The sequence below is a fragment of the Gobio gobio genome (genome assembly GCF_949357685.1).
Source record: "Gobio gobio genome assembly, chromosome: 9".
Taxonomy (NCBI): domain Eukaryota; kingdom Metazoa; phylum Chordata; class Actinopteri; order Cypriniformes; family Gobionidae; genus Gobio; species Gobio gobio.
In genome coordinates, this window is record NC_137115.1 from 39763016 (window position 1) to 39776073 (window position 13058).

Sequence of the window (13058 nt, forward strand, 5' to 3'; positions counted from 1 at the left end):
GTCAAGTCTATTCAAGTCAAGTCTGTTCAAGTCAAGACTGTTCAAGAATAGGGGTGGGGAAAAAAATCGATATTGCAATATATCGTTGTGCTCTCTGTCGCAATAAATAATCGATACACTAACGCCCAATATCGATATTTTATTACAACACAAAATGATTAATTTACCCGTTGTCAGTGTCACTGTCACTACCCAATATCTACCATTCTGTTTGCGGGGGGGCGCTGGTCGAGTAAATAGGGGTAAAGTGGCGCAAACAGCGGCCGGTGAAGAACACAAGTTAACTAACAACAACAGAGAATTGCAGAAAAAAAGAGAAGCGAGAAGAATGGCGGAAAACAATAAAAAACTAATCAAAGACCCACCCGCTAGTTTCCACTCTAAAGTGTGGAGACACTTCGGGTTTTACGAGACAGTCGACGGAAAGGCACTGGATAAAGACTATGCAATCTGCAAGAACTGCTTTGCAAAGATAAAATATAACAGCAACACTACGAATCTGCAAATGCACCTCGTTCGCTATCACGGCGAATTACTCTCAGGTGATAATGAGGGCAAACCAAGTCAGCCGACAATCACTACTGCGTTCAAAGCTAAGCTCCCCTTTGGGTCGCCGAGGGCACAGAGTATCACTAAGTCCATCGCCGAATTTCTTTGCAAGGACCTTCGCCCTTACAGCGTGGTCGAGAATGATGGATTTTGCAGAATGTTGACAACACTGGAACCGAGATACGAGATACCGAGTCGTCGGCACTTTACAGACAAAGTCATCCCTGCATTGTATGCAGATACCAGAGCCAAAGTGGAGGGTGCGCTCCGGTCTGCTAAACGAGTTGCACTAACCTGTGATGGTTGGACGTCAAGGGCCACCGAGTCCTTCGTAACTATTACTGCCCACTTCATAGACGACAACTGGGATGCCCAAAGCTACACTATGAATGACAGTCATACTGGCGCTCACATGGCAGAGGTGCTTAAGAAGGCTGTAGACGAGTGGAAGCTCACCGAGAAAGAGCCAGCAGTGGTGACTGACAACGCAGCGAATATGTCCGTAGCTGTTGAGATTGCTGGATATCCGCACGTTCGCTGTTTCGCTCATGTTTTGAATCTCGCAGTGCAGCGTGCCCTCAAACTGCCAAATGTCGCTCGACTGCTCGGGAGAATTAGGAGAATTTGCACATTCTTCCACAGGAGCACCTCAGCAGCTGAAGCACTGAAGAGGAACCAGAAGATGTTAGGCCTTCCGCACCACAAGCTGATAACTGATGTTGTTGTCCGCTGGAACAGTGCCTATGAGATGATCAGCCGGTTTCTTGAGCAACAGCCAGCTGTTACTGCTGCCCTCTTATCTCCAGAGGTAAGGCATTTATTGTTTTGTTACTGAATTGCATATGATAACTGTAATGTGTTATGTAAGGGATAATGTATAGCGAGGCGGTTGTTATAGCGAATACAACACCGACAGGCTATTTAGGAGCCCGACGCGAAGCGGATTACATGGCTTATTACATGGCTACCTACCAAATAAATCAATAATTTGACACAACATATTGATTTAAAAGGGTGTTTATTGATTTAAAAACGATTTGTATTGCTTACGCTAAAGAAAATAGTTCGCTCCGTCTCTGCGGTTAGAATCCTGCTGCGTCCATAGCAACGCGCTCTTTTTCATGGCAACGGTCTGTTATACTAAGCAGCGGTCTGTTATTAAGAAATAACACACCGCATTCTACATTCGAATTCAACCAAGCCATGTAATAAAAAATATTATTGTTAACATGATATATATTTTGTTCCTTAGTGTAAAGTGCTTTTTCCTGACTTCTTGGTCTGGATTAATAAGGAATATGTGCATTATAAAGTTTAAACTTTTGACTTCATTCTGTTCTTTTCCTTCCTTCTTTAAAGGTCAGAAAGAATACCACTGACATCTCTACCCTGACTGATGGAGACATCAAGAATACAGAAGAGGTTGCGAAAGCCCTCCATCCAATGCTGGTAGCAACAAAGAGCATGTGTGAGGAGAAAAGTCCAACTGTTTCCATCATTGCTCCTCTTCACGCCCAACTTCTGAGCGACACACTCAGCACAATTGAGGATGCCCCTCTCGTCAAGGACATAAAGTGTGCCATCCATGGAGACCTATCAAAGCGCTACATGTCTGCAGAGGAGAAAAACTTCCTCTATGTTGCCTCCGCCTTAGACCCCAGGTTTAAGTCGATGCTCTTCTTGTCGCCTTCAGAAGTGCAGGAGACGTATGCCATGGTTGTGTCCAAGGCTGCTGCCCTGATGGTAATTACAACTTGTAAAAACTGAACAGCAGTTACTTAGGTCATTGAAATTCTCATTGTATTTGTACCTTTTAAACTTTCAACTCTTGCACTGCTGGTAGAAAATTGTCATCCACACATCTAACCATGTGCAAAGATGTGTTAAATTTTAAAAAGATTAGGGGCTGATGATTTCTTGTTGTGATGAACATGTTATTTCATTAATAACAAAAATAACAAGGAAGATGTGCCAAATGCTTTTTTGTCTTACAGGGGTAGTAATGCAGATGTGGGAATGCAGTCTGATGGTAATGTAGAGGAGGGAGGAAGCACTGAAGAGAGTGGTCCTGCTGATGACACCAGTGATGAGGACCGACCACCACACACACCAAAAAAAAGGAGATCCGCACTTGCAAACCTCCTTGGACAAACATTCCAGCATGCCAGATCTTCCCTGACCCCATCATCACCTAACTCCAAGGCTGAAAAGGAGGTTCAGCAATATCAAGAATCCTCACCTCTACCACTGTCAGATGAGCCGTTGGGTTGGTGGAAATCTGAGGCATACAAGTACCCACACCTTGCAAAGCTGGCCCAGAGCTACCTGTGTGTGCCAGGGACTAGCGTGCCATCAGAGAGAATCTTTTCTACCACCGGTGACATAATCTCTGCTCAGAGGTGTGCTCTTACATCTGAGCATGCTGATCAGTTAGTGTTCCTCAAGAAGAATATGCCTTGATGTGTCCACTGTTTACAGCAACTTACTACTGACGTTTCAGTATTATGGTTTACACATGTTAATGTTCATGTTGTTTTGTAATGTTCATGCACTTTTATCTGTCTAGATGTACAGTGTTTACATTTAAGACCAGGAGGCAGTGAGTTATTATGCAAATGCATATTTCTTTGCACAATGTTGGAAATGTTGGCATTAATAAATGCATAAAATTTCCTTATTTCCTTATTCCTTCTTTTTCTTTTCAGTCACATATATCGTGATATATCGTTGATGAAATTTCTTCCAATATATTGAATATCGTAGATATCGCGAATCGTGATATTATCATATCGTGGACCACATATCGCCACAGAATTGAATTGTGAGGTACCTGTATCGTCCCACCCCTATTCAAGAAGTCAAGTCTGTTCAAGTCAAGTCTGTTCAAAAAGTCAAGTCTGTTCAAGTCAAGTCTGTTCAAGAAGTCAATTCTGTTCAAGAAGTCAATTCTGTTCAAGAAGTCAAGTCTGTTCAAGGTCCCGTTTTTCCTGTTTTTTTTAGCTTTACTTGTGTTTACAGTGTGCAATATAACATGTGTTCATGTTTCGCGTGTAAAAAAACAATTTACTTATCTGTATACCGCTGTTTTCACTGTCCTTAACGGCTTGATGATTTCCTTATTCTATGAAGTCCCTCCTTTAGAAATATGTAACGAGTTCTGATTGTGCCAGCGGTTCCCGTTTAGTGATTCGACAGCAGCTTAGCGCACGTTGCCCGGAAAGGTCACGCCTCTTACCATGACGGGGAGATGCATGCACTCAATGTTATTGTAAACATGTCTATTTTACCATATCAATTTGAGCCACAAAGGTGATTTGACTCCGGGATGCTCCACGTGGGAGAGCAACAAGACCACGCCCCCTTTTTTGAGTATTCTTGTGGGCGGAGGTTAGTCAACAAACTGTTCTACTGACGTCATTAAAGCAGGAAGTACAGGGATGTTGTCCAAACCGGCCGTTCACTGCAGGCTTTGAAAGGGAACTTCTGTTAAATAAAATATCTAGCTTGGCATTGAACTTTGAGCTTTATAATTTTACAGGTATTATTTATGCTCTAACAGCAACATTACACACTAACTAAAGTTTGAAAAATGGGATCACGAAGAACAGGACCTTTCAAGTAAAGTCTGTTCAAGAAGTCAAACCTGTTTAAGTCAAGTCTGTTCAAGAAGTCAAACCTGTTCAAGAAGTCAAGTCTGTTCAAGAAGTCAAGTCTGTTCAAGAAGTCAAGTCTGTTCAAGAAGTCAAACCTGTTCAAGAAGTCAAGTCTGTTCAAGAAGTCAAGTCTGTTCAAGAAGTCAAGTCTGTTCAAGAAGTCAAGTCTGTTCAAGAAGTCAAGTCTGTTCAAGTCAAGACTGTTCAAGAAGTCAAACCTGTTCAAGAAGTCAAACCTGTTCAAGAAGTCAAACCTGTTCAAGAAGTCACGTCTGTTCAAGAAGTCAAGTCTATTCAAGTCTGTTCAAGTCAAGTCTGTTCAAGAAGTCAAGTCTGTTCAAGTCAAGTCTGTTCAAGAAGTCAAGTCTGTTCAAGTCAAGTCTGTTCAAGTCAAGTCTATTCAAGAAGTCAAGTCTGTTCAAGTCAAGTCTGTTCAAGTAGTCAAGTCTGTTCAAGTCTGTTGAAGTAGTCAAGTCTGTTCAAGAAGTCAAGTCTGTTCAAGAAGTCAATTCTGTTCAAGAAGTCACGTCTGTTCAAGAAGTCAAGTCTATTCAAGTCTGTTCAAGAAGTCAAGTCTGTTCAAGTCAAGACTGTTCAAGAAGTCAAGTCTGTTCAAGTCAAGTCTGTTCAAGAAATCAATTCTGTTCAAGAAGTCAATTCTGTTCAAGAAGTCCATTCTGTTCAAGAAGTCAAGTCTGTTCAAGTCAAGTCTGTTTAAGAAGTCAATTCTCTTCAAGAAGTCCATTCTGTTCAAGAAGTCAAGTCTATTCAAGTCTGTTCAAGTCAAGACTGTTCAAGAAGTCAAGTCTGTTCAAGAAGTCAAGTCTGTTCAAGAAGTCAAGTCTGTTCAAGAAGTCAATTCTGTTCAAGAAGTCAATTCTGTTCAAGAAGTCAAGTCTGTTCAAGAAGTCAAATCTGTTCAAGTCAATTCTGTTCAAGAAGTACATTCTGTTCAAGAAGTCAAATCTGTTCAAGTCAAGTCTGTTCAAGAAGTCAAGTCTGTTCAAGAAGTCAAGTCTGTTCAAGACGTCAATTCTGTTCAAGAAGTCAAATCTGTTCAAGTCAAGTCTGTTCAAGTCAAGTCTGTTCAAGTTAAGACTGTTCAAGAAGTCAAGACTGTTCAAGAAGTCAAGTCTGTTCAAGAAGTTTAGTCTGTTCAAGCATTCAAGTCTGTTCAAGTCAAGTCTGTTCAAGAAGTCAAGTCTGTTCAAGTTAAGACTGTGCAAGAAGTCAAGTCTGTTCAAGAAGTCAAACCTGTTCAAGAAGTCAAGACTGTTCAAGAAGTCAAGTCTGTTCAAGAAGTCAAGTCTGTTCAAGTCATCGTTTATTTTGTATCTGCTTTTGTTTGTTAAATAAACTGCACTTTGGTTCTTAAAACTTGCCTTCGGTGGACTAACCGTTACAGAATAGCATATATATGTACATTATGTACTTTGTTTGAAGGAAATCAGATCAGGTGTATATTTGAAAGATTAATTGGTTATTAAATATAGCTGCCCTATTAGCAGTAATAATTTTTATGTAAATAAGTTGTAAATAAAGATGAACAGTCTGTTTTTCAGGAAAATACTATGTCATTTGTACTTGCCATTTCTTTGTCATTATTTCATTATTTAGACATTTTAGAGTGACATTTTTTTAAAGTACACATATTAGAAAATACCCGGAACCACAGAATGGCTTTATTAGGTGGCAAATATAGGCTACATAAATGTATGATTGAAGGGGTACAAAAAATGAGACAGTCAGGATATGCATATCAGCAGTGCATATCTGTGCAATCATTCATGGGTTTTATGTGTGCAGACCCTTGGCATCCAATGATGGAGAGTGTGAGTGAGTGCACAATGCCAGCTGTCTCACTTTCCATTCATATGCCACCAGGACCTGTGCAAACTGCTTAGTTATTTTAGCATTTCCCTAGGCATGCACAACCTAATGAGTACAGTATGCACACACTTTGTACTCGTCTGTTTGTAAGCTCCATAATAGTGCTGCCAGGTGAACAGCATGTATGCAAATACTGAATCAAACTAATTGGGCTGTCCCGGGGTGTTTGCACTGTGTGCAATGCATAAATAGACATCATAATTTCTACTGTGTACAGCAAACAGACTCTAGATGCACTTACCTGTATGAACTGTCGTAATGGAATATTGCGGTTGCTGAAACAACCTCATGAAAAAGCATACTTTGCCTTACGATCTTTATATTCAGTTATTAGATTCAAAACGCCATTGAAACCAGGAAAACGGTTCAAGTGTCCTCTGCGAGTGTAATAATTCATCATGCCTCAGCCGTGTTGACGCGCAATGACGTGCACATCTAAAACTCATTTAAACGGGAACCTGTAATTAAATAATCTGCTGGCTATAAAGTTTATTGCGAACGGTACGTGACCAGGGTTTGCATTCAGTACGTCCCTATACGTTGATTTAGACTTCCTTTTAAACTTACAGTGCCTCTGACGAGGCGCGAGAGGGGCGCGCGACCGACCGGCGTTCACTCACACACTCGCTCGGGTCTATGCAGTGATAGTGACTCTGAGCACGCGGGACAGTGATGATGTGTCAGCGAAGAATATTCGCGCTCTGATCATTTTCCCGCACCTGACTTCAGCATTCCATCAAGAAGCGTTAAGTAAATACTAAAGTGAGTTCGTGTATGTGGTTATGGAGCATTATGGACAGAAAATGTCTCTGCTGAAGAAAGCCGGTGTCGAGGCGAGGGGTGAGTTGGGAGTTTCTACTTTGATGCTCTTGTCAATTTTATTTAGTAAACTTATAGAATCATGAACCTATACATGTTTGCATATATTGCGTTGGCTATTTATTAACTTTTAGGCTGTCAGTGGTGCGTTTTGATTTCGCTTTAGCTTTATTTGAAGTCTGTTCTTTCATAGATGACTGTACACAGTCTAACATGTTTTCAGAATAACGTTAGGCTATTTGAACATGTTTTATGTATTTTCATAGTTAATAAAGTAAACATGATCTGCAGCGTTTGAACTAATCAAATTTTATTATACATTTTTATATTATGGTTTGTGAATGAGCCAGGAATTTTCATAAATTCTTTAAGTATTGATGGGATGGGATGGGATGTGTTGGGATAGGGATTTGAATTGTAAGGTATCCTGAACTATTCCACGAACGATTCTTTTGGTACTTTTGTTTTGAGAAAAAAACATATTTTAATATAAAAATGCAATTCTGTGCAGTCTATCAGTCTGTTGACAAATGATGAGATCGTTCAGATTTTAAAGAATTTCTTTATGCAATTATTGCAAGATGTGTTACATAGACCAGGGGTTTTCAAACTTTATGATGCCAAGGACCCCCAAATATGATGAACCATTATGAGGGACCCCCTTCCTAAAATCCATCTATTTTTATGTAAGAAAAAAACATTTAAACTTTTAGTAAGTGTGACATTATAAATACAACATATTACTTATAACATTATAAACATAACTTAAATTGGCTATACTTAATGTTGGATGTATAAACCTGAAGAAGAACATTTTCAATTAAAAATTATTTGTATAAGCAACTGTCACAATAAATAGATGTAAGCAGCGTACGTACTGTGTTAAGAATACTGCCTTACAACCCCAGTGAGTGAGTTAAAGGGGACTATAGTGAGAAAAACTCACTAGAACAATTCTGGAAAGTATGTATAAGGCAAGAAATGAAAAGTTAGAGTAGACTTTATCCATTTTTGCTTTGTCTTTTTATTCTCTGGAATTTTCTGGGGACCCCTTCACCTTCTGGAGGACCCCAGTTTGAAAACCCCTGACATAGACTTTTAAAGTCTATGTTAATGTGGTACCTTTTTTTTTATTGGTGGCATGAATAAGACCATTTAAAATTGGTACTAATTATAGCTATATTGATTAAAAATACTTTAACATAACTTAGTGAAATTCAGTAAGTCAGGTTGATTCAGTAAACGCCCTGACTGATTCATAAAGGTTTTTCTATCAGCAAAATGAACTGTCTCTTTCTTCAGAAATAATATACTATAATATAGTGAAATATTGGGATTTAAAATTTTGCTTGCAAAAAGATTTGTTGGAATAAACATTTTTGAATGGTTGTCAAAATGCAACCAGATGGCAGATAGACATTGTGGAAATGTTTTGCTTTTTGTTTTTCATGGAACCCCTCTGAGTTAAAGTTTCAGTATAATGATCTTTTAAATGGACTAAAGTCAATAAATCACTCAGACATGTTGTGGATTTTACAATAAGCTTTTTAAAGGCGACAGAAGTGCCCCCTTGACCCTTTTTGGATGCTGTCTGTTGTTATAAAAGTATGCCCATTTGTTTAGAGACATTTGCAATTATCTTGCATTGTCTGCTTGGTTCACATCCTTCCTAATTTCCACTCTATTTGAACACCTGCTTATGTGTGATTATGAAGAGTCTTGCTCCCGTCACTTTCTGCTCATCAGCCTGTACTGGAGAGAATGTTCTTGATAGAGCCACTGCACTGAGCTGCTCAACACACTTTCCTCAATTAACTTACCACACAGTAAAGCAAGCCTTGCTCCCAATGGGAATACGCTTCTATTAATAAATAGTTTATCACTCCCACCCATAGTATAATGAAACACCTTGACAACAGCAAATTATTCAATCTCAGATAAGAGTTGTGGGATGTCTGAAGGCCTCCCAGCCTCCATAGACTGTGCCAAACAATAGGGTCCTTCTTTATTGAAATACGAATACGAAGTGCATGGCTGTAAATATTAATATTATACAAGTATAGTACAATTTCAAACATATATATCAAACTGATTTTATGAACACAACTATTTGACCTTTGAGTTTTGTTTTCTCTTTGTCTCCAACAGGGTGCAAATGATGTGGGCTGTTTGGCTCTTCACTGAACTGTGCACAAGATCCTATGGGATCGACTTTCGAATAAACACCTCAATGCCCAGCACCCAGGTATCAGGCTAACACTGAACCGACCTGAGATTCGCCCATCACTTTGATCAACTTTCCTTTTCAATGCCATCATGCCAATCATCAGCAACGCCAATCATGACTTCAGCAACCTCTCGGTCAGTGACGACAGCAGCTTGGACCACATCTTTACTGAGATCCCAGAAACCGAGACCATCAAGGGAGTGTATTATCAGCGTGCTCAGTTCATTCGCCGATCTGAAGATTTGCCTTCGGTAGACCACGGCCTGCAGGCCCTCATCAACGTGGGGGGCAACCGCTACATCTTCCCATGGAGTACGCTGGAGCAGTTCCCCTTGACACGCTTAGGACGTCTAAAACCCTGCAGCAGCCCTGAGGAGATCGCTCACGTTTGTGACGACTACGATGAGGCCCGCCGTGAATTTTTCTTCGACCGTAGCCCCAATGCGTTTCGTGTAATCCTCAACTTCCTAGCAGCAGGAAAGCTACGTATGTTACGGGAGATGTGCGCACTCTCGCTGCACGAGGAGCTCAACTATTGGGGCGTGGAGATGACCTACATGGAACGCTGCTGCAAGCGCAAGATGTACACGCGCATTGAGGAGGTCGCCGAGCTCGAGCGGCGAGAAGAGGAGAGCCGTCAGCGTAGTTTGCAGCTGCGCCCTCCTACAGTGGAGACACGCTACCGCAAGTTCATGAACGATCTGAGGGACATGGTGGAGAACCCTCAGTCGGGCTTGCCAGGAAAGATATTTGCCTGTTTGTCTGTGGTGATGGTGGCGGTGACAGTGATCAGCCTGTGCATCAGCACCATGCCAGACCTCAGAGAGGAGGAGAATAGGGTGAGTACTTACAAAATGTCCTGATTAAGGAGATGGGCCACCCAAAAATGAAAAGTCTGTCATCATGTTGTTCCAAACCAGTATGACTTTGTTCAGAATATCTTTTGTGTTCCAAAAAAGAAAGAAAGTCACACAAGTTTGAAACAACTTGAGGGTTGAGCAAGTAATGACAGACTTTCCAAAAATTCTGTCATAAGCTTAAAAAAACAAGTTAAGATATTTTTTATGAAACCTAAGAGTCTTTCCATTAAAGGAACACGCCGATTTTTTGGGACTTTGGCTTATTCACGGTATTCCCCAGAGTTAGATAAGTCCACACATACCATTCTCATCTCCGTGCGTGCCATAACTCTGTCTGCCGCACCCACCGCTAGCCTAGCTTAGCACAAAGACTGGAGGTAAATGGCTCCAGCTAGCCTACTGCTCAATAACATTTTCCTATTTACATGTTGTGATGTGTATAGTTACATTGTGTACGATTTTCTAGATCGATAGTAATCATGGAACTTTGTGCCGTACCATGAGTGCAGCGGCGCAATGATATTACAAAGTGCCTGAAAATAGGCTAACTTCCGTCAACATAACCAACTTGACAACCTGCTTGCACAGAGAGCGTGCTGGGGACTATTTTCAGGCGCTGCATAATATCATTGCGCCGCTGCATTGTACGGCACAAAGTTCCTTGATTACTACGCAGGAATGAGAGTATAGTTCCTAGCCATAACGTCTAGAAAATCGCAACTTTTAATTTTCTGTCGGTCTTAGTACACGCTGTAACTATACACATCACAGCATGTAAATAGGAAAATTTGGCGTTATTTTGTCACTTATTGAGCGGTAGGCTAGCAGGAGCTGTTTACCTCCAGTCTTTGTGCTAAGCTAGGCTAGCGGTGGGTGCGTCAGACAAGAGTTATGGCACGCACGGAGATGAGAATGGTATGTATGGACTTATCTAACTCGGCGGGATACGGTGAATATGCTAAAAGTCGGCGTGTTCCTTTAAAAGTCCAGGTATCCAAAGTTTAGAAGATCCACAAAGGTCATAAAAACATTGTAAAATGAATATGAATCGAGCTGTTTAAGCATGGCTGTCGGAAGCAAAAAAATGTGGGTGGGTCTTCCCCCAGAAAAATTTTACTGGAGTAGATGCCTGAAGTGCAAATAGCCCACCTTGTTTACTAAACGTCTGGTTGGGCTAGACAAAATTACAGAATACACCAAACTATATGCAGTGGCGATAGTGGAGTGTAAGGCATGTGGCAGAAAGTTTTGTTGCAAATCGACCTGTGGTTTGAATTCACCTTTTGCCAACTCTACTTTTCCCATCACATATCAGATCGAAAAGGCATTTATTTTCATCAAAAAATAAGAAAATATTCGAAAATCGAAATAAAGTGTCTAACGTGTGTTTAAAGAGCACCTATTATGGCATTTAAAATGTTCCAAATATTGTTTTAGAAGTCCCCAACAACAGTTTTGCATGCATGCAATGACAAAAAAGACTTTAGTTTTCTTATAATATGCATTTATTTTGACCTGTTTTGACAGCGATTCTCAAATGACTCCTTTAGTGATTCACTTTTCAAAACCCCGCTTTACGTGACGCTAATCTGCGGTGATTGGTCCGATGACCCAGTCAGTTGTGATTGGTATAGTCTGTGCAGATATTTTCGGAAACGGAACGCCCATAACCATAAATGGTTTAACTGGATTGAGGGCGCATTGGTCCTCAAGCTTTATTTGTTTAAATTAGCTCAAATGACTGTCAGATGTAAGTAATTACCATGTCAATCTATACATCATTTAAAAGATCTAAGAGTCAAGCTTCCATTTTTTACCTCTGTTTTATTCTCAAAGTCTTATAGTGACAGTAATTTGTTAATGTGTCAGGAGTTATGAATATGAAAACCGCGTCGGTACCGTTTGATTGTAATATGAGCCTCAGCTGATCTCATTCATAAAAAAACTCCTCTATTTTCCTCAGGAAGACTCGCGACAAATCATCATCCCTCAGGGCTTTTAGTTCAAAAGTGTGCAGATGAGGAGAAATATTGATAGATTCTCATATGTCTGTGTCAAATTTCTAAACAGAGGAGTATTCTTTATTCAATACTTCCTCAAAATGCGCAGATGTAGCCTAATCATGAGCGATTGAGTCTCTTATGTGTTGTTTTCAATTCATACTGGCGGCCGGAGGGCGCTCTGTGCACATGTAGTCCATATATGGTACAGACAGACGAAGAAGATACCATGTGCCATAATAGAAGTCCATAATAAAAGCTTCCTGAGATTGCGAAACATGCAAATAGAGACATTTGAAGACTAATAAACACCCAATCGCGACAATGTATGGTTTGTCTTCAAGCCACTTAGTCTTCAAATGCTCATCCTTGGGCAGATGAAAAAAGTTTGCTTTTGAGTCGCACTTCAGAACACAGCGTCTTGTCGCCATGATGTTTTCTAGTTTTCACTGGCGTCTTGGAGCGCAATAAGTGGGCGTATCGTATTCAAATAACTTGACAAGTTGACGTCATCTAGTCAGAGAAAAAGCTTCGGTCTTCTAACGATTCTTAAAAATGACTCAGAGTCAACTCTTACTTTTGAAAGAAAATAACTATATATACGGTGCACTGTCATATTTCAAACTTTGCAGGATGTTTTTGTTCACTTAGATCTATGTTACACACCACATGAAAGGTAAATTTCAAAATTTCATGATAGGTGCTCTTTAATAATCAAGTGTTTATCGGTTAGGGGTAGGTGAACAGACATGCGCTGAATTAGAGATGGTAAAAGTGAGTGGGTCCAATATCATTGGTCTTAAAAAGTGGGTGGGTCTTGTCCCATCCACATACAAAGGTTCCGACGCCTATGCAGTTAAGTCTAATGAAGAGATATGATTGCTTTATATGATGTGCAGATTTAATTTCAATGATGATGTAATTTCCACCTTTGTAATTGAATTATCTATAATCTAGAATTAAATATAACTATAATTAAATTAGTTATCATAATCTATATGATCTGAAAAAATGTTAAGCAATTCTCTCTATGGTACATTTTACTTCAGTTCGTCTTAAT

The 13058-nt window shown here is 40.2% G+C and overlaps 2 protein-coding genes across 2 annotated transcripts in view; both read left to right on the forward strand.

The window, feature by feature from the left end:
• Positions 1–328: 328 nt before the first annotated feature.
• On the forward strand, positions 329–3009 carry LOC307132020 (E3 SUMO-protein ligase ZBED1-like; the record flags this gene model as incomplete). Its single annotated transcript, XM_079826154.1, has 3 exons — positions 329–1357; positions 1909–2255; positions 2544–3009. The coding sequence occupies 3 exons, from the start codon at positions 329–331 to the stop codon at positions 3007–3009; spliced, it is 1842 nt and encodes a 613-aa protein (XP_079682280.1).
• A 3462-nt stretch (positions 3010–6471) lies between these two features.
• kcng4a (potassium voltage-gated channel, subfamily G, member 4a) overlaps positions 6472–13058 on the forward strand; it is a 39356-nt gene continuing 32769 nt past the window's right edge. Inside the window, exons 1-2 of the mRNA XM_079825213.1 lie at positions 6472–6932; positions 9060–9977. Coding sequence (XP_079681339.1) covers positions 9228–9977 — 750 coding nt within the window. The 5' untranslated portion in view covers positions 6472–6932; positions 9060–9227. The remainder of the gene's footprint in view (positions 6933–9059; positions 9978–13058) is intronic.